The sequence below is a fragment of the Epinephelus lanceolatus genome, chromosome 17, assembly GCF_041903045.1.
Source record: "Epinephelus lanceolatus isolate andai-2023 chromosome 17, ASM4190304v1, whole genome shotgun sequence".
In the NCBI taxonomy this organism is placed as follows: Eukaryota; Metazoa; Chordata; class Actinopteri; order Perciformes; family Serranidae; genus Epinephelus; species Epinephelus lanceolatus.
Genome location: NC_135750.1, coordinates 15270611 through 15295811, shown reverse-complemented (window position 1 = coordinate 15295811; position 25201 = coordinate 15270611). Strand labels below are relative to the sequence as shown.

At 41.1% G+C, this 25201-nt stretch overlaps 1 protein-coding gene across 3 annotated transcripts in view; it reads right to left on the bottom strand.

The window, feature by feature from the left end:
- Positions 1-25201, bottom strand: part of grid1a (glutamate receptor, ionotropic, delta 1a) — a 327113-nt gene that overhangs the window by 22933 nt on the left and 278979 nt on the right. For all 3 annotated transcript variants that reach the window (XM_033613949.2, XM_078160556.1, XM_033613946.2), the window contains exons 7-12: positions 21853-22014; positions 20983-21102; positions 10971-11072; positions 8841-9038; positions 7242-7572; positions 3674-3812 (exon numbers count right to left, since the gene is read on the bottom strand). In XM_033613949.2, coding sequence (XP_033469840.1) covers positions 3674-3812; positions 7242-7572; positions 8841-9038; positions 10971-11072; positions 20983-21102; positions 21853-22014 — 1052 coding nt within the window. The remainder of the gene's footprint in view (positions 1-3673; positions 3813-7241; positions 7573-8840; positions 9039-10970; positions 11073-20982; positions 21103-21852; positions 22015-25201) is intronic.

The window sequence follows — 25201 nt, the reverse complement described above, 5'->3', positions numbered from 1 at the left end:
TTTGTGTTGGCTAACAGTTTATCACCTCAAGGACATCTGATCTCTCAGGAACACACTGTACATATCAGGTTTTATTGCCTTAAATCGGTTCAGATTTTTATGCAGGTGAATCCCACACAGGCTGTAAGTTCTCTCTTCACAGGTTAGCTGTGCGCTGCTTAGCATTCGCTCCCTCTCACATGTCCACATGTGGCTATTTGTTCAACACAAGACAGACCCAATGCAATCAAAAGCCTCTCTGCCCAGTCTTCGGGGAGAGATGGCACACCAAATTGGATTCACTGACAAATAACATTTGGACTGAGGATAGGCTAGTTGTTAGGCAGCGGGTCAAAAAATTACAGAACAGCAGACGGACCAAACACCAACTGCGGCTGCTGAGAGATGCACTCAGGTGAACCTTCGGCCTGAACTACAGCGCTCGACCCTGTTGTTAAAATATTAAAAAATATACGGTATTGAGAGCACCACACACTGTGTACAGCAAAAGACCAGAGAAGTGCAGTAAGTGGAGTGCAGATTTCCTCCAAATGGCCACGGCCATGTTACGGCTGCAATGTGGCAGCTGGAGCTGATTGCAGCTCTTGTAGCTCACAGACCTGCATGGGTCTGATTTTCAAGACCTGTCCTCAAACTGGCATCACAACTTGAAATACTGAACCTGCCCTGCTGCACGCATATATGACCCATCAGTTTCACAACCTGACCTGACCCGCTGACACAAAATCCACAGCCAGATTCAAAACTGCAAATCCTATAATAACCTGTTCAAATAATTCGGTTCATCAACACGTTTGCAGTGATAATTTTCGGACATTTTATACATGAAAAACTATGATACTATCTTTTAAAACAAATGTAATTCAGGAAATAACATTTAAATGGATATTTTCTTATTCTCATAATATTGAGCAGCACAACTTCACATTAAATATGCCTGTTAGTAACGCACTTGATTAAAGCAGCTCTTATATTCCAGCTGGTGCACGAGACAGAGCCGACCCACAAAGTCAGCGGAGGATTAAAGCATCAAAACATTGAATTATAATTTTATTATTCTCATTTTATTTTAAAATATCAGCCAGCACGCACGATCTGACCTGCATGGTCTTTCCTTTTGCCAGAACCAAAATCAGAAATAAAATTACGACAAAATACCAGCCACAGTTAACCCAATGCAGAACTCTGCATGTTGTGCAGCTGCGCCCAGTGGAATTGTCCCTCACGGCGCCCTTACTGTCACGATGGTAGCGCAGACAAAAAGTAGATTTATCCATGCCCTATCATTTCTGACTTTGGTATGGAATTAATCCGCAGATGTTCCAGTTCAGAGTGTGACCAAAATTTTTTATGGATGTCAGTTTCTGAACCACAACAAAGCCTGTAACAGACTAAGTAAGGCCTTCGTTTTAGCCTAAGTGAATGCCAGAAACCCCGATTTACACATCAAAGTTTGTTTAAAGTTCTTTGGAAGTACTACTGCATATGTGGTTGCAAAATGCACTGCCTTTTTTCCAATTGAATGCCACTAGTTAAAAAACACTTGTAATCAATTTGGGTTTTTTTTCTTTTTTAATTTCACAGTAATTAGTAACTAGTTACTAAAATGAACAGGCAGAGGGTACTTCCTCTATCTCTGGTTGAGGGTGAGAGGCTGTCAGCAAATAGTTTGTTGGTCACAGATAAACAGAGATCAGTGTGGGTACATGAGACCCTAAAAAAGAGGGTGGGTCATGGGGAGTACCACCAGTTGGTCCAGGGGCTTTGCCTTGATGATGGCCATTTCCAGGCATATTTTAGGATGACTCAGGGGCAGTTTGACAACCTGCTGTCTATCATTGAGCTGTATAGCTCCGGCTATCCAACAACCCTACCACCAGTTTGTCCTCCATTTTTCACCAACTGTAAACTTGTTGTGACCACTCAACTCATCCTATTGGACAACAGGAAAAAAGATGACAAAAAAGTGAACTATCCACTTGAGGAGTTCAGAGTGCTCCGGCAAAAATGCCAGGTGCCTAGAGCGCAGAAACGCGAGGTGCATCACAACACAAAAACCGCAAGCAGAGAGCTTCATCCTTATTAAAAGCAATTACAATCCAACCACTGAAACGCTTTCTGTGTGATCAGGGCCTGAAGCGTTTAGTGACTCCAGAGGGAGCTGCATGAAATCTGATGAAGTGACTTGAGTCTGTGCCGAATGGGGCTCAAGACTGTGAGTTTGTAAGTGCATAAACATAATCTGCGAGCCTCGAGTGAGGCAGAAGTGAAGTTAACAGAGCTCTGTAACTAGCTACATTAGCTGCCTCTAGCATAGCACACTAACATCTGCGACCTCTGACATCTGGGAGTCAGGCTGCATTGTGGGTAATGTAGGCACAATGTTTAAACAAAGAAGAAAGACAGTATGTCTTGTTCTGCTGTATTGACTGAGATTATTTCTTTTTAAAATGTCGCTCTGACAATGTTATAGGAGCCAAACGCTCATGTGGTGGAGCACCCGGAAGTGTTCATGTTTCAAATTTGAAAAAATATACAACTATTTAATAAAGACAGTGCTTGTGCCATAAAGTATTTTTCATTGCATCATTGACTGCAGTGATTAAGAATGTACACATTTTTACACTGACGCACATTACTTAATAGAGGGCCGATGCAGTTTATTTAACAGATCTGTATTGGATAAAATAAAACTGTTCAAAATCCAATCCTTTCCCTAATGAATTCTGCTGCGTGTTGTCCACCTCAGTCTGCTAGTGTTGCAGCACTGCTCTCCTTAATAGCAGCTGGGCTCGCCACTGCAAGCATTTCACTGAATATGAGAGTGAAAATTAAAGTGAAAATTGATTTGGTTGCACTGGTGATTGACTTCATTTTGGCACCTGGGCTGGCAAAATTTGCTGAGCTCCGATGGTAACCAATCTGTAATTTTCCCTCTCCCTTCCTCAGAGCTCAGTGTACAAAATATCAGAAAGCAGCTTTTTTTGAGCCGGCACTGACCGTCATGTTCAAATCAGTTGTCGCCAATTAACATTAATTCCATGAGTAACTTGATGACAGGCCAAAATAAAAATGTTGGCTGTTGTCAGGTTCATGTGCTCCTGCAGCAGGTGTCTGTACTCAGCCAAAGATTGTTTACAAGGTAAAGGAAGCATCACTGTGTAACTCAACGACTCTAACAGAAGGAGACGTCGACTCTCTGGTGGATTGCTTCATGTCAATTTCGGGAGTCGCATTCTTTCACTTGTGAAAAATAAGTTGTGTCGAATTTAGAAAGCTACAGCTGTTATTTCAACGTGTCGGATACATGTTCAATCAAGATTTATGTGAACATAAGTATCGAGGAAGGACTTGAACTGGGATTTGTGCCTAAAAAACATGTTTACATAATGTGCTATTCCCACTGTGAAAATAATAACACAGAAAGAAATTACATGCAGCAAGTGTAATTTCGGTGCTTTTGACATTCACTGTAAAATACCACAGAATAACACCTCCATTAACAATTACTGTAGGTGTATAAAGTACATGTGTGCTTCGGAAACACAGGGAGCATAAATGAATCAATCACTTTTGAAGTTAAACCCGCTATTGTGTCGAGGTTCCACAATAAGAGAATCAAGTGCATTTCACTCACTTGAAACAATGTGAACATGACAGTATTGTTCCTTACCTGACAGCATTGTCCATGCGTGACACAGTGAGGTAGGCAGCCAGGTTTGCTGTGTAGGATGAACAGACAATGAGGGTGAAGAGCCACCAGCTGCCCATGACGATACGCAAAGCCACGGATCCCAGAATGGAGTCGCTACCTGGGGGGGTGCAGGTATAAACACATGCACACATCATCATCATCATCTTTACTATTAACTGTACAGCATCATTCATCTCTTATACCTACTCTAGTTTAAATACCAAAAGAAAACATGCAGAGCAAACCAATTTAAGCAACATCTATATGTGTCATACATCTCATGAAGACGTTCTAATGCTTCCAAAACATGTAGGCGTGCTTTATTATCAGGGTCTCGCGGCCTAATTTTATTGGTTCAGCTGTTACACGATGAGACAGCCAAGAAAAGAAAAGCTTTTTATCTTAATACCATATGTTATAAAGTGACTTGGATTTTTTCCTGCAATGCAAACAAGCTTTTAGGAGATTGGTCAACATGATGAGAAAAATGACATTACCATTTTTTGTGTGTGTCTGGTAGGTAAATTGATTGTTCTGGTACAATATAGTCATATGTTATCATCAAAGAGGGATGTGTGATGTTGCCATCAGTGGTATTTGTCCTAGGAATCAAAACTGTCATCTTTAAAATGTTAAACTGACCTGTGATTATTGGTAAGTCTCTTTACATGTCTTTAAAGTACCCACTATTTTGTGTTAAAGCTGCTGAATTTTGAGATACTTCTCTTATTTGCATGTAACACTGGAGCAGTCAACTATATGCATAAGATGATTTTGTGTAATTACTTAGAGTTCTTTTCCCAAGAACTTCGTGTATTCAAACCACTACCCTGAAATGTTACTTGCACACTTTTATATTCTATTACACATCCCAATCCAATTTCATCAAAGAGTGAAGTACTCATTAATATTCATTCTTCTTCTTGTCTTTTTAATGTTCTTTCCTTCGTGTCTTTAATCCTTTGCCCTTCCTTGTTTTGTTTGAGGGGAAAAGACTGGTTCGTCGCATTAGCTTTTCTATCTTCACTTTTGCTCTGTCGTACCGACTCTTTCTCCCCAAATATCCAACAGCTTATGAGGTGCATGAGAAAAATGTCAGCACACATTCTAATTTTGAAGAGTAAGGCCATAGAAATGTCATTGGAGAGATTCAGGAGTGTGAAATGTAATGAAAACATATTTGTCTGAAAGTGTCACAATCAACACAGCTGCGCCCTTAGGACAGTTTGGGGGAAAAAACTGAAGGCCTTGTCAGATGCATAGCAATCCGGCATCAGTCATTTTTATTACATATGGCTTTGACTGATTTTGTAAGGTCATCGAATGTGAAATGCGCATCTTGAAACTTTGCTGGATCTTACCCTACTGCAACCGTCCGACGTGGTGCAAGCTCTTTCATCTTTGACACAAATTGATTTAACTCTCGGATCGCAATGAAAAAGTGTTATTTTCATCAGTCCTCCTAGACAGTTTCAGATTATCTCCTACCTCTCCCTGACCTCCTTATGAAACAAAAGCAGGGCAGCCCTTGTTTGAATAAGTCTGTGTGTCTGTGGGTGGATAGTTTAGTCTGCATGAACATACAACAAAACCCAGCCAAGTGTTGGCATATCATTATGAAATCATTGGGGGGGATACGGTTGCCAAGTTTATGCTCTCTGACAATGGCACACTATGCATCTGCAGTCAGATCCATATCAAAGCGACCTACGTCACGTCAAGAAAAAAAATGCAATCCACTTGACTGAAACAAAAAGTGGCAACGCTGGAACATGAGCCAGAAATGAGGAGGAGAAAAAAAGGAGGCAGAGGAAAGACATGGAATTTAGCTTCTCTTGAAATATAGTGGGTGTTGGGTTAAAAAAGGCTCATAGGCAGTGTGCCAGACTTTGATAGATGCTGTTCAGGTTTTAACATCAGTTGCTGAAGTAGTCATTTATCCAAACTGGACATACCTGGATCACCACCAGGCCTAAGGATGGGATGTTCTCCTTGACAAGGGCACCTTTAGAAAATGCTAAGGTGGGCGTTGTGCCTCAAACTGACTCACTACTGAATCAGCACTTGTTGTATAGTGACATCCACATGTGCATTTTCATTGATTGGACTCTTTTATTCTAATTTTCTGTCCTTCATCCCTTTAAGTAGTTTTAGGTGTTTATTTTCTTTGCTTTTGTTCTGCTTAGATAATGGTTGAACATTTAGGAACTGCATGGCTGGTGCTTGGTCTCCAGTGATGTTTCACCAAAGGTCAAAAGCAGGAAGGTTTTCATTCATTCAGCAACGACTAGAGTTGGGTTGATTCCTGGTTTTGCCAGTCTGGTGTACGAGCTTAAACTGGTTTGATTTTATGCAAACTGGCTGAACTGCCATTTGTCATTATGACAAAGCCTACATCAGCAACCTGTGCTGATGGCATCACAGTGCTTAATCCAATCCAGTAAGAAGCATTTATGACATCATGATTAACACAATGTTATATTTATACATTTAGAAATGGACTACTAGAGCCACTAGGACATGTGCCGAGCACTGGCAACATGAAGGAGATCAGATTTCAGTAGATGTGGGAGGGGTAGAGCTGTTCACGCTGTGTTTGTTTACTAGAAAGTTCATGTGTTTTTTGGATGATGAGATGAAACATGGCAGAGTTAGTCTCTTGAGAAAACTAAAACTGCGCCAATATGGCAACATTTTGGATTTGAGGCCGATGAAAGAGGTTCAGAGCTGAACTTTTGTCACACGCCTTGTTTCAATTTATTCCCGAGGCTCACTTTGAGAGCACCACAATGGACAAGGAACTGATTCAAGAAGTTGATTTGAGAAATTAATTATTGATATGATGCCTCCTTATTTCACTATGACAACCAAAACACAGTGGCAGATGGCTAGAGGGAGATCGCCTGCGAGTGGAATGTTAAAGATTATTACTAATAAAAACCTAGGCTACTTGCTTCTGGCTATATTATGTAATTTTCAGTAAATATCACAATATAAAATGTGTTTTCAGTGAAAAAAAGTACACAAGATAGCACGTACTCATCCCTCTACTAAGTGGTTATGTCTGCAGTCTGATCTCGAGTTCACAGCTAGTATTTATGTGGTTTGTTCACATGACATAACATAAAAGAAACGCACATTTAATGGATTGAATGTGGACAGAAAGCTCCAATGTTTGATGATGCAAAGCAATATTCCGACACAATTTTGCTGTTGGGATAGGTGTCATTTTGTTCCAATCAGAAGCGGCTGCTGAGTCAAGTGCGACTCACTGTATTGGTAAAATTTGGTACACTGGTCTGGTCCAGTGTTTGGCTTAATATCAAACCAGTTTGAGCATTTTAGCCTGGCCCAACCCCAGTAGTGACACTGACTTCATCAGTTAACACCCCTTCAAACAGAGAAGCGTTAACTAGTGAGAGGTTGGTGTTTGATTAGGCAGAGTGAAAACCTGCCTCGTCTTGGTCCTCCAATATATGACAAAAACCTGATTTGTATCTGCTGTCCTTGCATGTTGAGGGGGCCAGGTGCAAACTGTTTCACCCACCTTGTTGCACAAAAGCACCGTAGACGATCCAGATGGCGCTCTGAAGCGAGGTGGAGACAGAAGGCGGCGGATGGCCTCCTGCACTGTTCTGGCAGCGCACTGCCTGGATGCGCCTGAGCAGGAAGATCATGATGCCCACCACAGGGATGGCTGCAGCAATGCACGCCCACACTGCCAAGTCAAATGGCGCCAGCAACGAGAAAATGTTGATCTTTTCCTCTGACTTGCGCATCAGGATTCCCACTGAATAGTCCAGGTAGCGCTTGCTGAAATCCACCACACTCTCACGCTCCGGGGTGATGGTGATGGCCGATATGGCCAAGTCAGCTCGCTGTGGATGGAGAGTCATATGTTCACATTTTAGTCACTGTTTCCTTTTTAAACAACAGAGTATGTTTAATAAGTCTTTTGTATGTTAATGAGAGCAAATCTAGCACATTTAACCTTCATTAATCGGTCTGTGTTTTCCCACCTTTGAGGAGGTTAGGTTGGTTTGTCTGTGTCAGATTTTAAAAACTTCAGACAGAAAATTTGACAACTCTGAAAGAAACTTTTCAGTGCTCACACGAGCTTCCATCACATTTCATTCATACTCCTAACAGGAACTATGCTTTATTCTGTCTTTTCTTTTTTAGAAACACTATCAGACCGAGGCTTGTGCAATATCTACAAAGGTAATGGTAAAATTGGAAGAAAATTTGGTGTGCACATTTTCATTTCCCAATAGGAGGAAACATATTGTTTTTTGTTAACACTAATACTTTTCCTCAAGAACCATGGTCAGTCAAGATTTTCAATTTAAAAAATGCATGTATCTCTGTGTCTACACAGGCAGACAATTTCTCAGTGCACCTTCATGCTCTCAGTGGGAGGAAAACCTTTTGATTTTGCTGACACAATGATCTTTCATCATTATTAGACCAAACTTTGCCTTATATAACTACTCTGTCATCGACTCAGTACTTTGTTGACTTTGAACCTAATAACCAGGGAGATCATTAGGCTTTGGTGGAGGTTTTAACTCCAGTGTGCTTTCTTGCTGATCTTGGATTTAAGTATGCATTATTTCCACTCTTCCATTATCTTGCCATTTTATGTTTAAAAAATATGGATGAGAGTGCATGAACCTTAAAGTAATGAAATGTTTGATACTCTCAATAAAAACATAATAGCTGTTATGAAGTAAATACTGTAGCTTTTGTGAAAAATACAGCACATAAATCTGAGTTTTATCTCATTTATTTCGCCACTATGAAATGAAAAACATAAACTTCTATCTCTGTCAGAGGGAGTTAAAATCCCATTATCATTACCAACCATAACAGCATTTGTCCACGTCTCAAGCTTTATCAGTGTACCTCCAAAAAGCCGAAATCAGTCCCAATTCAATCAATCTGTGATGTCACCCACTGGAGAAAACTGATGTGCAGAGAGGGGCTGTTGGCCCGTGATATGCTTTTCTAATCTTTTCCACTTTACTGAGCCTTATAATTGGGATCCCATTTCAAAACAAGACAATGTGGCCTGACTCCCAGAAAAAAATGATTTGGACTAAAATCTGGACATTGATTGACAGAGATAAAAAGAAAACACACCAACCTTGCCAATGAGTTCTCCAATCATGCCATTCCAGGATCCATTAGGGAGTGCTGTGCCGTATTTCCCATCTCCGACTTGGTAGATGTCGTACTTGAAGCCCAGGATTTTGGCCAGGGCGTCCAGCACATCAATGGAGAAACCTTTGTATCTCTTGGGTTGGCCCAGAATATTCTCTGCCACCATCACAAAAGGCTCCTCCTGTTTGAATGAATATTGGACTTTTTGGGTAATACATTACTGGCAACGATAACCCTGAGGTATGTGAACATGTGAGGCTTTTGTCTAAAAGCTCACGATTTATCCTCAAACTCAGGAAAAGAGTATAGCACGTGCACTTAATCACAGGCATGTCATTTATCAAGATGCACCATAATCTTCTCTGGGCCCAACTGGTGACCGAAGCGAGGACACATTCAGTCATCTTAAGAACTTTGGGGTGACACCTTTATGAAGAGCTTCTAAGGTGATCTAAGTTAAACTTCATCTTAATAAAATAGTTTCCTCAGCAACTGTTGACCTGTAACACACGGTGCCATGGCAACTGCTATGGTTCATCAGCGTGGAAATTGCCATTTTAAATTCATTGCACCCGACCGTGGTTCTTCTTTATGGGTGGAAAGTGTCAGGACAGAATTAAGTGGGTGAAAGAGGAGCAAGTAGAACTGAAGAAGACAGAGGGAGAGGGACAGTGAAGAGAGAGGGGGTGGTGTTAAAGTGGGCAGGGGCAAATGACTTGATTAAGTGACGCTGCCAGGGGAGAGCTGAGCAGAACTTATGTGAATAAATATGGTGCAGGTAAATCATGTGTGAAGACGAGGAAAAATGAAGACAGGGAGAGGGAAGTGACTTTAGCTCCTGGAATCGGTGAAGCTAGTTGGGAAAAAAAGTGCTGCAATGTAAGATTGATTTTTAATGGCGTTCTGTTGCTCTAGATTCACAGGACAAGATGGAGAAGATGACTTTAAATTCCCTTTTCTCCGTGAGTTAGACCAAACAGTATAACGTAGATAAGAAGAGGTCTAATCTAGAGCCTGTGCTGTCCTTGTTGGTTCTCTATCCTCCTGGGATAACAGCTCACAGAAGGCAGTAGTAGGGCTGCATCAAATGTATTTTTTTTTTTTTTTTTTTTTTTTACATTGCAAGCTTCTATTGAGGTTTTTAAATGAAGTTTGAATGTGGGTCGTCACATTTTATGTCATCACCCTACAGAAAAATATCCTTGAACAAAATCCTAATTTAAATAGGGATTCATCGAATTAAATGAGCTTTTTTCCAATTAAATCAACTTTCTTTAATGTATGAATGTAATTTATGCTGCTGTTAGATTGCCGCAAGACCACTCTGTTAATACAGGTGCCTCACTTTGAAGGCTAAATGCCAACAAATAGGGATTAAAGCAGAATACTTTGTAAGATAAAACCATGTTGTGGATATCTATCATTTTCCAACAAATTTTTACACTTGGACTTAACTCTCTGGAGTTATTGGAAATGTTTGCATCACACAAGTCAGAAACAGTCCCATGCAGCCAACATTTAAATCTAATGCTACAAACAGGAGTACATTAATAATATTAGTGAAGCCTAATCTTCATCTGCAACTGTACGGGAATGCTGGGTTCACACAGAATGAATAGATGCACAAAAAAAGGGCAGTAAATTCTCAAATACTGAACAAAGCATGTATTTAACTCAACTTTCTTTACGACAGGCTATTATTAGAGACAGGACTTAATTTATGAATTCCCATGTTTTGTAAAAAGCCCTCAGGTTGTCTGCTCTGCATCTTGCTGCTGTATGCTTTAATGCAAACTCATTGTTTTATTGTGAAACATCTGCAGGGTATGCTCAGTGCCATTAACAGCAGGTGAACATTGAGAGAGCAAGGCAAAATCATTTGAATCAAGATTAATTTATCTGCGAGTAAAAAACTTTTTCTGTTAAACAGAGAATTAACAGTTTTAGGTTGGAGTATCTCACACAGAAACTATCTCCTAATCTGTGGGTGTAAATAACAAGCTAATGAATGCGTTGATGTGTTTGCCTCTATACCGTGGTGTTTGTTTTCTTACTCAGATATTTGCCTACTCAGGTCATGTGTTAATATATTCAGTGTACTCCCACTACTTACCAGTAATGTTACAATCTTCAGCGTCACTCCCTGCATACCGCTCTCTATCCGATTCTCCTTTAGGCTACCATTCAGACCACGAGTGGAGTCCCAGGACGCCAGCTAATAGGGAGAAAGAAAAATCAGATAGACTAGGAAAAGAGATAAAAATGGAGCAGGTCTCTGAGAGACAAATGAGTCAAACAGCTCATTAATAAACACTGAACAGCAGGATAACAAAGTGACTGAGCTGCAGGTGAAGTTATCACCCTATCTGCCTTTTTGTGACTCAGTATGTAGTGGTATTCAACACTGAGTGGCCAATGTCTGTGTTAAAATCTGAGCTGGTTACCACGACAACAAGTGTCGGCCATTAGTATGCTATAGAATGCTCTGTTCAAGCTCCACCACTGAAGGCTACAATGTATTGTCGCATTTTTGAAGCAATCTACAAAATACTTTACCAGTAATCATACAGCTGGGGGTGGTGATAATGATGATGATGGGGATGGTGATGATGAGGATGATGACGATGATTAGAGGAAGGAGAGGGAGGAGCAGAAGTACAATGTTAAATAATGCAGATATCACACTCATGTCAAAACTGCAGAATTCAAATCAAACAGATACAATTTCAGACAGTTTGAGTTTGTTTCTTGAATCTAAACTATCCCTCATCTTTAAAACTCTCATTCCACCCTGTCAACATTCTGAGCCATGCCTCAGGTTTGTGAAGCTGATGTTTGTTAAATTCTTAATCAGTGCTGCAAACTGGACAAGGATTCTCAAGGATCTGACACACCATTTGGAGTGGTCAATGAGATGTGAGCTGACAGGACAAGAATGGTGGCTCTAGGCCAAACAACAGGCCGCTCTGGCTACAGCACACCTCCGTCTGCAGCACACGTGCCCTGTCGGCAGGAGCCTCATCCAGGTACCTTTCCCACAGAAACACACTGTACTCTACAACAACCGGAGAGAATTTGCATTTTGTTTTTCTTAATTTGGTTTGTTAAATCGCTCATTAATACATCCATGCAAATTTATGTTTTGTTTTTGTTCTGGCTTTTTTTGTTTTTATTTTGGATCGCTGTGGTCCTCTGACTAACAGGATGTATCACAGTCACATTCTGTTACCTGTCATTTCTCTTAAATCAGTTGACTAAATATAACAGCTTATATTTAAATATAACCATTTGCTGCCAACCTGTCACAGCTCGAGTTCAAACGAGGTAATTTCTGACTAGGAGAATCGGCACACGTGTCTCATTTTGGCACAATTATATCCAGCTGAATCTTAATAGGCCGTTTATATGACTCACTTCTCAGCAGTGAGGGAAGGTTTATACAAAATGCTGAAAGATTTGGCCCCTTGAGAAGATGGATCTGGACGTTTCATTCAATATTAAGTGGAAAAAGGTACCGGAGATCAAAACCATGAACAGGAGTAGAAATATTTTTAAGCTTCAAGATTTCATCACAAGTCCTGTCCTTAACTTTGAACTCTCGCTTCATGAAATGTAGAGGCCCTTTTGCCATTTTACTTCATTGGTTGTAGGCAGTTGAGTTTGAGCCTGGATATATCAGAGCCAAAAAAGCTTAGCATATTGTCTTTATGTTTCTAAAATAAACACAATTTTGTATTCTTGTGATGTTCCATTTGGCTACCAGTGGAGATTGATGAGAAAAACAAAATGAACAAACATAAATCTCTGTCACTATTTGCAAAGGGGAACGATTATACAATCAAGAGAAAACAATTACTACAGATACACAAAGCACCAACACAGGCTTTCAACTGTGAATGAAACAGAAGCATGCGAGGCAATGAAAGGAACTTGCAGAAACTTCTCTGGTAAATCTTTTGTTCTCCACAAGCCATCTGCAGAGCAGGTGATCCTCCAAATACTCAGTCTTAAGAGTTACACAGCTATGTATAGCTTCACTGCAAACTGCTAGTGAATCATGTTTATAACCTCCCACCTTATGTGGGTGTACATAAACTATTTTCTCCCCATTTAGGATGTCACTCATGAAATGTGCCTTCTAAGGGTCTTTATCGAAGCACTGTGTGCATGTCAACAATATGGAGATCAGTTAGTCATGGAGCTGCTCCTTGTAAATATATAAATACGGCTCTGCAGTTTGTATTTATGTCCTTTTGTGCACCTTAAACCTTTTGCCGCCCTGCACTTTGCTCAGAAAAATGTGTTGATACAATACAACAATTCTGTAGGCGAGCGCTGCACAATCTAATTGTAATCGCTTGTCTACTTGTTCATCTGTGAATGTGGAGACTGTGTCCGGCCTGTGTTTGTGTCCGTGTGTTTGTGTGTGCAGGGGCAAAATGTCAGTCTGCGTTGCCTGCCTCACAGGGGACTATTTTCTCCATGAGCAACTTCGTCCTCGGTGAAAAACATGGAGCAATCTTTGCTCTGTAAACTGAAGAACACTAAAGAAGAACACTTCTACTTCACAGAGCTTTGCACACCAGCACGTCACTGGGAAGGTCACAAACAATACATACAGCAGAGCCAAACCGCCTGCATATGAACGAGAAACACTTCAACCGGACGTACTGTGATCTTTGAATACCAGCTTTTCAAGGACGTGACGCTGAAACCAGATGCATATTTCAACAGAGGATGGATGTATTATAGGAAATATGCTTAACAATACATGAAAGTGAAAATAGTTTTCTTGCTTGACGCCAAATCTCTTCAAAAGTTTTTTTTTCTTGCTTCTTTCTTTGAAGTGTCAGCTCATTGAGGATTTAAGTTTTAGATAGTCTTCCTATAAATATGCACAGAAATCAGTCACCAAGAGTGTACCTACTGTAAATGCGATCAAAACACTCAACTGCTTCTTTCTGTAGCTATATGCTTTGTTTTTATCCTCTAGCACAATGGAGGGTATTGAGCTAACAAGATTTAGGAATATCCCGTCCAAAAAGTCACAAAAATAACAGGACTGCTATTTAGTTGATCGCTATGATGCTCAATACCCTAAAATAATCATCTGTAATGGGGCTGAGTAAATGCCAATGACCACTTGAAGCTGACAAAGGGATGGAAGTCAAATAGCCCTCGATTTATAGCATAGCAACCGTCTCAATTACAGTATCTCCTGAAAATCTTATAGAAATCACTCTGCTCTCTCTCATGGAAACATTTAAACTGCACCATTATGAACATGAAACTATAGTCTGAGCAAGTCGCTGCTCTCCCACTTCTTTTTCTCCCAGCTCGTCAGGTGCTTACATATCGACAAGCCCATCATGCCGCCCAGCTTCTTATTGACCCAAACGCATGTCTGACACACCGACTGGATTGACAAGACTGTGCGTGCTTGTGTGTGCTAAACATATATGTCATTGTAACCGCCTGCCTTATTTACTGTCTATTTGAACAAGTTGTTTCTCTGGATGTACTGGAGATGAGGTGGGCCAACATGGCACCCATCGATCACTCTAACTTATAACAGGCAACGTGAGGCAGGACTCGCTTTAAACCACTATATCAGAAAAAGTAAAACAAATAAAACCTGCACAATTTAGAAGAGACTAGAGGTAAAGGACATGAAGAGAGGAAATGAGATGAAATGACTCAGAGGAAACGCAATAAAAAATCTATACCATGAAAATGAAAGCTCTGGATGATCACATTTTATCCTGTTTTCCTTCATTCCTGCATTTATTTACTGAACAAATCCCCCATATATACACTAGCTTTTAAATACAATGTGTTCTCATGGAGAAAACACATTATCTGTATCAGTAGTTAATTCAGTGCAGCATACCGCAGCCAGACTTATCCTCCATCTACACTGTTTTTAGCTTTGATTATCATGTTGCTTAAAAAAGGTATACAAGCCACGCTGAAAGATGGAGAAAGAGCCCTGGCTGTCGGCTCCAGAAAAAGGAGCTGCAGTCTAAAAGTGAGCACATGACATTGATAAGGCTGCATCTTGCCAGCTATCTCAGAAAAAGTGAATTACTGAATTTGCTTCCAACAAATCTTATCCACCTGTGAACTGAAAATGATTTTCTTTACTGCACTTCATGAAGCGAGAGCAACAAAGAGCAGGTACTGTGGGCGGTGATGTGCATTTTAAGTGAACTGGATGATGACAAGGTTGGTAACATTTGTTCGATTGTTTTCCAGGTGGATCTGAGCACATGAGAAAGAATAAATTAAGCCACGTGGAGAAAGATCACACATGTTTCATCTGCTTACTTGAGACTCTCAAGAGGTTTTTACTTTTGCCAGTGTGGCGGCAGGAACAACTAGAAGTGGGAGCTGACATTTTAATGCTTTCCTTTTAATGCAGGCTGTGAGAAAAGGCTGCAATTCGCACACAATTACAGTCCAACATATTACAATGTTACCATGTTTCAAAATGTTGCTGTCATTTAATTATCTGTGGCAAAATAACTTGACCAGTCTAATACGGTTTTCCACACTGCTAAATTGAATATGGATATATTACTGTATAATGGTGCAAATTTGTAAAACAGAGTAATGAAAATATTTTTGGCTTGCGAAGAGGCTGCCTCGCAGTGCTGTGCTTTATCTTGCTGCAGGTGAAAATCCCAGCAGGATGGGGAGGTTTCAAAAAAACTGCAGGAGCCAGAAATAAGTTTCTAAAAGCTAGAAATCTGTGCCTGGCAAATTAATCATTAGATCAACAGCCCCATCAACCCCCTGTAGATCTATTGTTGGCAAGAGAGAAGCACCCCCAGAGACTATTTAATGCCATTTCAGCTTCATGAGCCAGTGAGAAATAGGATTAAGAAATAGGACAAATACATCAGCCTCAAACGACTGCAGTTTGGAAGACGCAACATGCAACATGGAGCTTATGTGACCTCGACCCCCGCTGCTGAATACACACACCATCACTGGTTGAAGGGGTGATGATGGCCAATAAGACAATCTGTCCTTTTATCAAACCAGCATGGATGATAGCAACCAAATGTGAGCACACTTGGATCTGTTCTGTGGACCAAATACGAGTCTGCTCTGGTCAATACATGGCTGCTAGAATTGGCCAGATTTTGGGGGGTATGGAGTTGGGCTTATTTGGGGTAAAATCAGCTCCAGTTAGCTGTACTTGGACGAGCTTTGGGCCAGTGTTGGCAAACAGAAGTGGACGGATGCTTGCGCGTGTGTTATCCTTTAAATCTGGCAAAGATCTTGCTACCAGATGTGCCAGATTAAGGGTGCTTATGAGAAATCCATTTTGGCTACCTGGGAGAAAGTGGCAGGATGCATGTAATGAGCAACAAGAAATCCAGAGTCTGTTAAATTTAACACATTGTACTGACAGTGGCAGATTTTCTTTTGACTTTTAAAATTAAGGGTGTTTTTCACTTCGTCTATTTCTAAGGCTAATGGTGCTGTCACAGGTCTCAGGCAGCTAGACCATATATTATTTCTACCACAGGCTAGGCTATTTAGGAATGCCAACATACAGCATGTGTCACGCACTATATACCTTTATATTACACTTTTATTCAAAATGTATTTTCACGCACTTTGTGACCAGAAAATTGAACGACGGGAAGTGGAGCTGCCCATTTCAGAGACTGTGCACTACATCAAACAGACATGTAGCATTAGGATGATTTTTTTTGCTATAGAATAGAACGAATGTCACTAAAAATGTGATTTTGAATAATGCAATAATGGCAGTGCTGCTACTGTGGACACGTCTGAGAGATAACTACTGCATGATGCATGCAAGATGCTTGGCTAGGAGGAACAATTACATTCAAATGAATTGACTTTTCCCTATGAAGAGCTTTGTGCAAGCTGGAAGTCATTAGCAATATCTGCTTAGAGACGAGCTGACACATCAATAAGAGCAAACTGGGAAACCAAAACAACAACAACAGCATCGATCACTCTGCAGCAGCACTGGATGGTGGGGAAAACTCACAGTAGCCATCCAGGAAATAGTATTTCAGTCTTCATTACAGTTTCTAACCAGAAAGACGCCTCATCTAAGAGCCATCAGGCTGGGGAGAAAATGGACTGAATGCAGATAAACGATGATGGAGAGGGAGGAAACCAGGGCTGAAAAATGGGGAGAAAGGGTAAGGGAAGAAGAGAAGAGGGGGGCGGAGAGGACAGGATGAGGAGGATGAGAGATGAGATGAAAGGAAAAGATAAGAGGGAGGAGAGAGGGACAAAATGAGGATGGCTCTGAGGGGTGGATGCAGGTTGGGTGGGGGGAGAGTTCGACATGCAATCACTGTTACACTCCACTCGCAAACACAGACATGATATGCCATTATCGCACACTGCAGCGGAAACCACGTAATGGTGCGGCCTTTCTTGATGGACATCAGTTTTACACAACGTGCAGCAAGAAACATGCTGAATATATATATAAACATCCTATTATAGAGCAACAGAGGGGAGAGGTACATTTTCTCACAGTAAATGGTTCTGCCAAGTAGTAGGCAGACATACAGACGGACATGCCAGGTAATGAACAGCAGCACAGAATGCATTCAGCATCCCATTATCTGGCCTTGCTGTCCCCTTCTGCCTCTAATGACTTTGAGATACAAGTGCCCACATGTTAGTGTGCACCCTGGCCTCTGCTGTCTGTTTGCCTCACTGCATCCAAGTCCCAGCTCCAAAACCATGTGTACAAAACATGTTTGTGTGTCAGTGTGCTTCGGGGCACCATTGTTTGTGTGTGTCTTGCTGTGTCTAAATGTGCGACTCTGCTGGTGGATATGAAAGTGTACGGATGTTCCTGTGTGTGCGTGTAAACACATGGCTCTGGATGTCGCGCGCCTCTTCCTTGCTAATGCTAATGGCCACATTATGATGAATTGGCTTCATGATTTCAGTTAGGCTGAGTGGTGATTAAATCTTCATTACCGCTTCTGGTCAGTCCTGCTCTACATAGATTGCCAAGAAACTCGATTCCTCTTCATTCTGCAAAGAGTCCCTGACTGAATCAGGACATCCGCAGCGACAAACACATTACAGCTAAGAGAAGAGTGCATAAATAATGCTCTCAATATCTCACTTCAGCTCTGCAACATTCAGAGATCAGACAAGTCTCTCAGTAAAGACTACAGGGTCAGCTCATATACATAGCCTGCTCATTATTTTTAAAATGTCTATGCACAACACGTAGCCACAGATCACACATATCCCGACAATAGTCAAGGCAAAGTGGAAGGGGTATGTTTTATTTTCGCAGAGACAAATGCATCTTGTTTGTGAGTGAAGATAATAGCAAGAAGCACACATTTTATTTATCCCATGCCCCAGGTTGTGACACATCCAAGCCAGGGTTGTTGGTGTGGTGAAATGGAAGATTATAGCAGGCTGATCTGGTTAATTCAGGAGCTCCAGTAGAGGGCACCCTGATACCTGACACCTCACTATCAAATGTTAAGCCCTGTGGCTGTGGTTCTCTGAGATCAGAGGACAGCTGATTCTCAGTCCTATGAGTAAGTTAATTGTATTCACCTGACATCCCAGAAAGAAAAAAAACAGCAAGGCTTTGGATCCTGAGGATTAAGACTGAGAGGCACTGGTCTATGAAGAAATAGCACATGCAAAAACAAAAGTCTGTTGGAAGCCTTTCTATACAGTATTCATTCCTGTCAGACACTCCAAGGACCCCTGGGATTTCTAGAAGACGTGGTACTAAATTCCGATCCTGGAGGACAGGTGTCCTGCAGGTCTTTTTGCCTCCCTGGTAGTTAATCACACACACATGGCATGTACTGGATATTAAACTATTAGAGATTAACTGAAAGCTGCAGGACAGCAGCTCTTAAGGACTGCAATTGAGTACCTACACTTAAGAGGTTTGCAGGGGGGCTTTGAGAAAATGAGAAAAAAAAATCTAATTTCACTTTTATTTCTCTCTGCACACAGTAAGTGGTCACATCAAGACAATGTCTAAGGAAAGCTATTTTCATCAGCGGTTTCACAGTACCTGCTGTTTCCTCAACACCTACAGAATGGACAGTTATGTAAGTCCGTGCAAAATCGCATCATCCAACAAAAAGCTTCTAAAATGAAGTTCTGTGCAGAAGCTCTCATCAAATGGCCTGTGGTCTAATGCATACGGTATATAACTGAGGCATGGCACAGTTGCTTAACTCTTTGAAATGGGAAAGGTGAGGCACCCTGCTGCGGAATATATTACGCTAACAAATAGCACGGCTACATGGTTATTTCTGACATATTGAAAGGAGTGAAAAAAGAGCCACCGTTACTGAATTGCTGAGCTACTGGAGGTCACATAAAAGTATTGGCAAATAATTCCTATTTTTCATATTAACTGATTCATAGATACTTAGTAAGTGTCCATAGAGGTGACGACAAAACACATATGTACAGTACAGGCCAAAAGTTTGGACACACCTTCTCATTCAATGCGTTTTCTTTATTTTCATGACTATTTACATTGTAGATTCTCACTGAAGGCATCAAAACTATGAATGAACACATGTGGAGTTATGTACTTAACAAAAAAAGGTGAAATAACTGAAAACATGTTTTATATTCTAGTTTCTTCAAAATAGCCACCCTTTGCTCTGATTACTGCTTTGCACACTCTTGGCATTCTCTCGATGAGCTTCAAGAGGTAGTCACCTGAAATGGTTTTCCAACAGTCTTGAAGGAGTTCCCAGAGGTGTTTAGCACTTGTTGGCCCCTTTGCCTTCACTCTGCGGTCCAGCTCACCCCAAACCATCTCGATTGGGTTCAGGTCCGGTGACTGTGGAGGCCAGGTCATCTGCCGCAGCACTCCATCACTCTCCTTCTTGGTCAAATAGCCCTTACACAGCCTGGAGGTGTGTTTGGGGTCATTGTCCTGTTGAAAAATAAATGATCGTCCAACTAAACGCAAACCGGATGGGATGGCATGTCGCTGCAGGATGCTGTGGTAGCCATGCTGGTTCAGTGTGCCTTCAATTTTGAATAAATCCCCAACAGTGTCACCAGCAAAACACCCCCACACCATCACACCTCCTCCTCCATGCTTCACAGTGGGAACCAGGCATGTGGAATCCATCCGTTCACCTTTTCTGCGTCTCACAAAGACACGGCGGTTGGAACCAAAGATCTCAAATTTGGACTCATCAGACCAAAGCACAGATTTCCACTGGTCTAATGTCCATTCCTTGTGTTTCTTGGCCCAAACAAATCTCTTCTGCTTGTTGCCTCTCCTTAGCAGTGGTTTCCTAGCAGCTATTTGACCATGAAGGCCTGATTCGCGCAGTCTCCTCTTAACAGTTGTTCTTGAGATGGGTCTGCTGCTAGAACTCTGTGTGGCATTCATCTGGTCTCTGATCTGAGCTGCTGTTAACTTGTGATTTCTGAGGCTGGTGACTCGGATGAACTTATCCTCAGAAGCGGAGGTGACTCTTGGTCTTCCTTTCCTGGGTCGGTCCTCATGTGTGCCAGTTTCGCTGTAGCGCTTGATGGTTTTTGCGACTCCACTTGGGGACACGTTTAAAGTTTTTGCAATTTTCCGGACTGACTGACCTTCATTTCTTAAAGTAATGATGGCCACTCGTTTTTCTTTAGTTAGCTGATTAGTTCTTGCCATAATATGAATTTTAACAGTTGTCCAATAGGGCTGTCGGCTGTGTATTAACCTGACTTCTGCACAACACAACTGATGGTCCCAACCCCATTGATAAAGCAAGAAATTCCACTAATTAACCCTGATAAGGCACACCTGTGAAGTGGAAACCATTTCAGGTGACTACCTCTTGAAGCTCATCGAGAGAATGCCAAGAGTGTGCAAAGCAGTAATCAGAGCAAAGGGTGGCTATTTTGAAGAAACTAGAATATAAAACATGTTTTCAGTTATTTCACCTTTTTTTGTTAAGTACATAACTCCACATGTGTTCATTCATAGTTCTGATGCCTTCAGTGAGAATCTACAATGTAAATAGTCATGAAAATAAAGAAAACGCATTGAATGAGAAGGTGTGTCCAAACTTTTGGCCTGTACTGTATGTATATATAAAATATTCTGGACTGACCCGTTTCACATCTTTCCCAAATGTCTCACTGTAGCTGGTTCCAAGAATCTCAAATTGCACATGGGAATTAGATCCTTCAGCACGGAAGTCCATCATTCCTGTCAGGCCACTGATCCGTCCCTGTGACAACAAACAGAAAGTAGTTACTGTGCGAGATGTCACAACACAGTGATTTATTTCATTTCCATTCTGTTTCTTCAAGTGTAGGCAAAGGAAGTGAGCATTAATTAGTACATGCACAGCAAACTACTATGTACATTATATTTATCATCACAATCTAGTAAAATTCAGTTTAATAACTACTGATTTAATTACTTGAGTACCTTTGTGAAGAAACGTGACATTCTGCAGTGTTTCATAAAGGAGAGTTTTCACTGCTGTTCACCTTCAGTTACACTGTATGATTTATGCATTTATCCTTTGACTCTTACACCCATTCACCCAGGCTTGTAAGTACAGTGCAAGGTTATCAAAGAGAATTTAGATCATTCTAGACAAATGATATTTTGATGGCGAGGTAAAATTACCTTTCATGATATATTCTGATGCAGTATTGAAATATGTATGAATTGTGATGGAAATCAAATACATTTAATTTAGTTTATGTTCAGTTCAAGAGATCAAAGTCAAGAATCTGCCATGAATCCGACCTGAGACCAAACCTGGACATCACATTTAATCATCAGCTTCCTTTAGGGCATTTTTAAAGTAACTCAACACGAATCTGATGAGAGTTTTCAGCAGGGATCCAAAGTCTGTTTGGACTGTATAAACCTTTTTACTGATGCTTCTCATAAATTCTTAGATGTGCTTTTTTGTACATGAGTATTTATTTAATCATCCATGGCAGAATTATGCAGACTCAAATACCTTTTGGATGGTGTCCAGCATAGACCATCCTCCGTTCCATGGCTTGGTGGACTTCCTCATGCAGTTAAGGCTGGCCATACTGTGCCACTTCCTGTCCTCCAGCTTTCTGTAGAAGGCGTTGGCAAGCATCAACACGCTGTCATACAGGTAGAGATTGGACACCTGTTGGAGGAAAAACAAGCAATTTCAGTAAATGCATTCTCAGATTTTGTTGTTATTGTTTGTGCAGTGCATCAGAGAACAGAACGCAAACTCTGTATGCAACAAACAGGATAAATATTAGTTTTCTGGGCTCCAAGAAATATCACACAGCCCCACGATGAACCCTTGTGAAAGATGCAGTGACACAAAAGCACTTGTCTTTCAGTCTGATGCTGTGAGGTTTGATGGTGAAATAAAAAAAATCTCAGTGGGAAATAAAAGCTTGTCTCCTTGCTCGGAGAGAGAATGGAAAGCATTGGGACAACTGGTGAGCAGCTTTCTTTTATTGTGTCTGTCAATGTTATGGCTGTCGTTTGGTGTCAAGATGAAGATCCAGTTTCTTTCTTCGTTACAACTCTGAGGGATGAAACAGTGAAGTCAGTGGCAGCCTCGCTCTGACTGTCCAAATGTTTCAATTGCAGGAAACTTTCTGAGAATGATTTGTTGAACAAGCATGGGATTGTACTCCCTGCAGCAGGTGAAATGATATGCATTATACAACAAGAGGCAAAGGTGTGATCTAAAATCAAGAGTGGCAAAACAGAAATTATTTCTGGTTCAATCATCCTCCGTCAAATGAATTTCAGAGCTGCCATCAGTCTGTCTCCCTCTGACTGCAGTGCACCCTGTCAAGAATCACGTCTACCCCTCCTGTCGTGGTGTGACAGTGGATTTGATAGGTCCGCTGGGTCAAGTCAAGTCAAATTCTCCCACAGTAGGAGATCCATGCAAGAAATACTTGCTGCCACTCCAGGCAGTCAGTTCATGACACCTTTAGACTTCAGTCCAAGCCTCCCAGTGGTAAGACATCACACAAGTCAAGTTCACTTGCCTCAAGGTCACTGAGTCAGAGGCAAAGTCCAGATGTAATGCAACACAGTAGCTCTGGATATCTGTGGTTACACCACAGCTGATGGCTTGTGAAAGAGATTAGTGCAGGAGGAGCACTGCGACCTCCTCAGTCTTTAACTATTCTGATGAATGCTTAAACTGCCATTACCCGATATTTAACCCTCTTTCATGTGAATTATTGAGAACTGTGGGTGCACACGCCACATGGTTTTGCCATCTGTCCGGAGTATGGATAAAAAGGAAAATGAACATTTCAATAGAGCTACAGGGAACACAGCCATTGCACTCCAGATGGATTGAGCAAAAGAAAAGACTAAGAGGTGTAAGGAGGTGCTTATAACTCACTATAGAAAGTAATAAGTGGCAGGATGAGCAAGGTTACTATGAAGACCCAAAGAAGGGAATTACATTGTGTTAGATAGATAACAAAGCTGTGATGGTGCTGAAGGGCATAGCTTCCTTTATTGACTCTCATTGTCATACAGAATTTACCTTAGGTTCGGCTCCTGGTTGGCAAATCCTTAATGCAAATCATAGATAGCATAATCTCTTTTAGAGCATACAGTACTTTCCACAATGGGAGCCTTTGTTAAGCTTGTTTTATCTCTAGGGCTGCCTGCTGAAAGTCCAAGATTGGAATCATCAGTTGGAGACCCCTCCATCGACTGAGATCCTTCATGCCGAGCAGTCGTTATTTATACCTCTGTGCTGATGATAGCCATGGCCGGAGGCATAATGTTTTACGTGTTGTCCGTCCCTCCCATTCTCGTGAATGTGATATCTCAAGAATGCCTTCAGGGATTTGTTTCAAATATGGCACAAACGTCCACTCTAAGTTGAGGATGAACTGATTAGATTTTGATGATCAAAGGTCAAGATCAGTGTGACCTTGCATCTGTCTCATTCTTGTGAACATATCATCTCAAAAACACATCAAGGGAATGTCTTCAAATTTGGCAAAAATCTTTACTATAAGTCAAGGATTGGCTCATTAGAATTTAATGGTCAAGGGTGAAAGGTCAAGGTCACAGTGACCTGGTTTGTCACATTCTTTTGAATGGGGTATCTAAACAACACCTGAGATACTTTTCTCAAATTAGGCACAAACGTCCACTTGGACTTAAGAATGCACTGATTAGAATTTGGTGGTCAAAATATCTATATATAGGATAAAATGATGAGGTGATGATATTTTATATTCAAAAGGTCAAAGGTCAATTTCACTGTGACATCATAACAATCTACCAAAACGTGTTTTTGGCCATTGGAGAAGGGGAGACATTTGGTCTGATACTGAATTGGTGACACTAATCTTGGGCGTCCACTTCGAAACTGTGCTGAGACATTTCCATTTCCAATCCGTCGTTAGCATTGTTAGCACACATTAGCTTGGAGGGCTAACTTGGCTTGTTTACTAAGCCAATATTACGTCCTGCCAAACCCTGTTCAAACTCTTTAAGTAAAAAAAAAAAAAAAACAGGAATGAATAGTCGAATATTTGTATTAAACATCCAAATCTGATTCGACTGACATAATTTAAGTCTAGTACAGCCATAGATATCAAAGTAGCTTATAAGCAAATACTATATTGTTTTAAGCTGTCTACAATTTGAATGTATTCAGTTTAGAGTAGATCTGCATGTTAATAAAATACAAGCTTATATTTACCGTAAAACAATACTGGACTCTGTTCTGCCAGATACAGTATCTCACATAAGTGAGTACACCCCTCCCATTTTTGCAAATATTTCATTATATCTTTTCATGGGACAACACTATAGATATGACACTTTGATATAACTTAAAGTAGTCAGTGTACAGCTTGTATAGTAGTATGGATTCACCTTCCTCTGAAAATTACTCAAAACACAGCCATCAACATCTAAACAGCTGGCAACATAAGTGAGTACACCCCACAGTGAACATGTCCAAATTGTGCCTAAAGTGTCAATATTTTGTGTGCCAACCATTATTATCTAGCACTGCATCAATCCTTTTGGGCATAGAATTCACCAGAGCTCACAGGCTGCTTCAGGAATCCTCTCCCACTCCTCCATGATGACATCATGGAGCAGATGGATGTGAAGACATCTTGCGCTCCTCCACTTTCAGCTTGAGGATGCCCCACAGGTGCACAGGTGAGTTTAGGATACATACTTGGCCAGTCCATAACCTTTACCTTCAGCTTCCTCAGGTTGGTTCGGGGCTGCATGAGTGCTGCTGCCACCACTATACTTGACTGTAGGCAAGGGACAGTTGTCTTGGTGCTCTTTCAGCATGTGTGGCACCTTGGTGA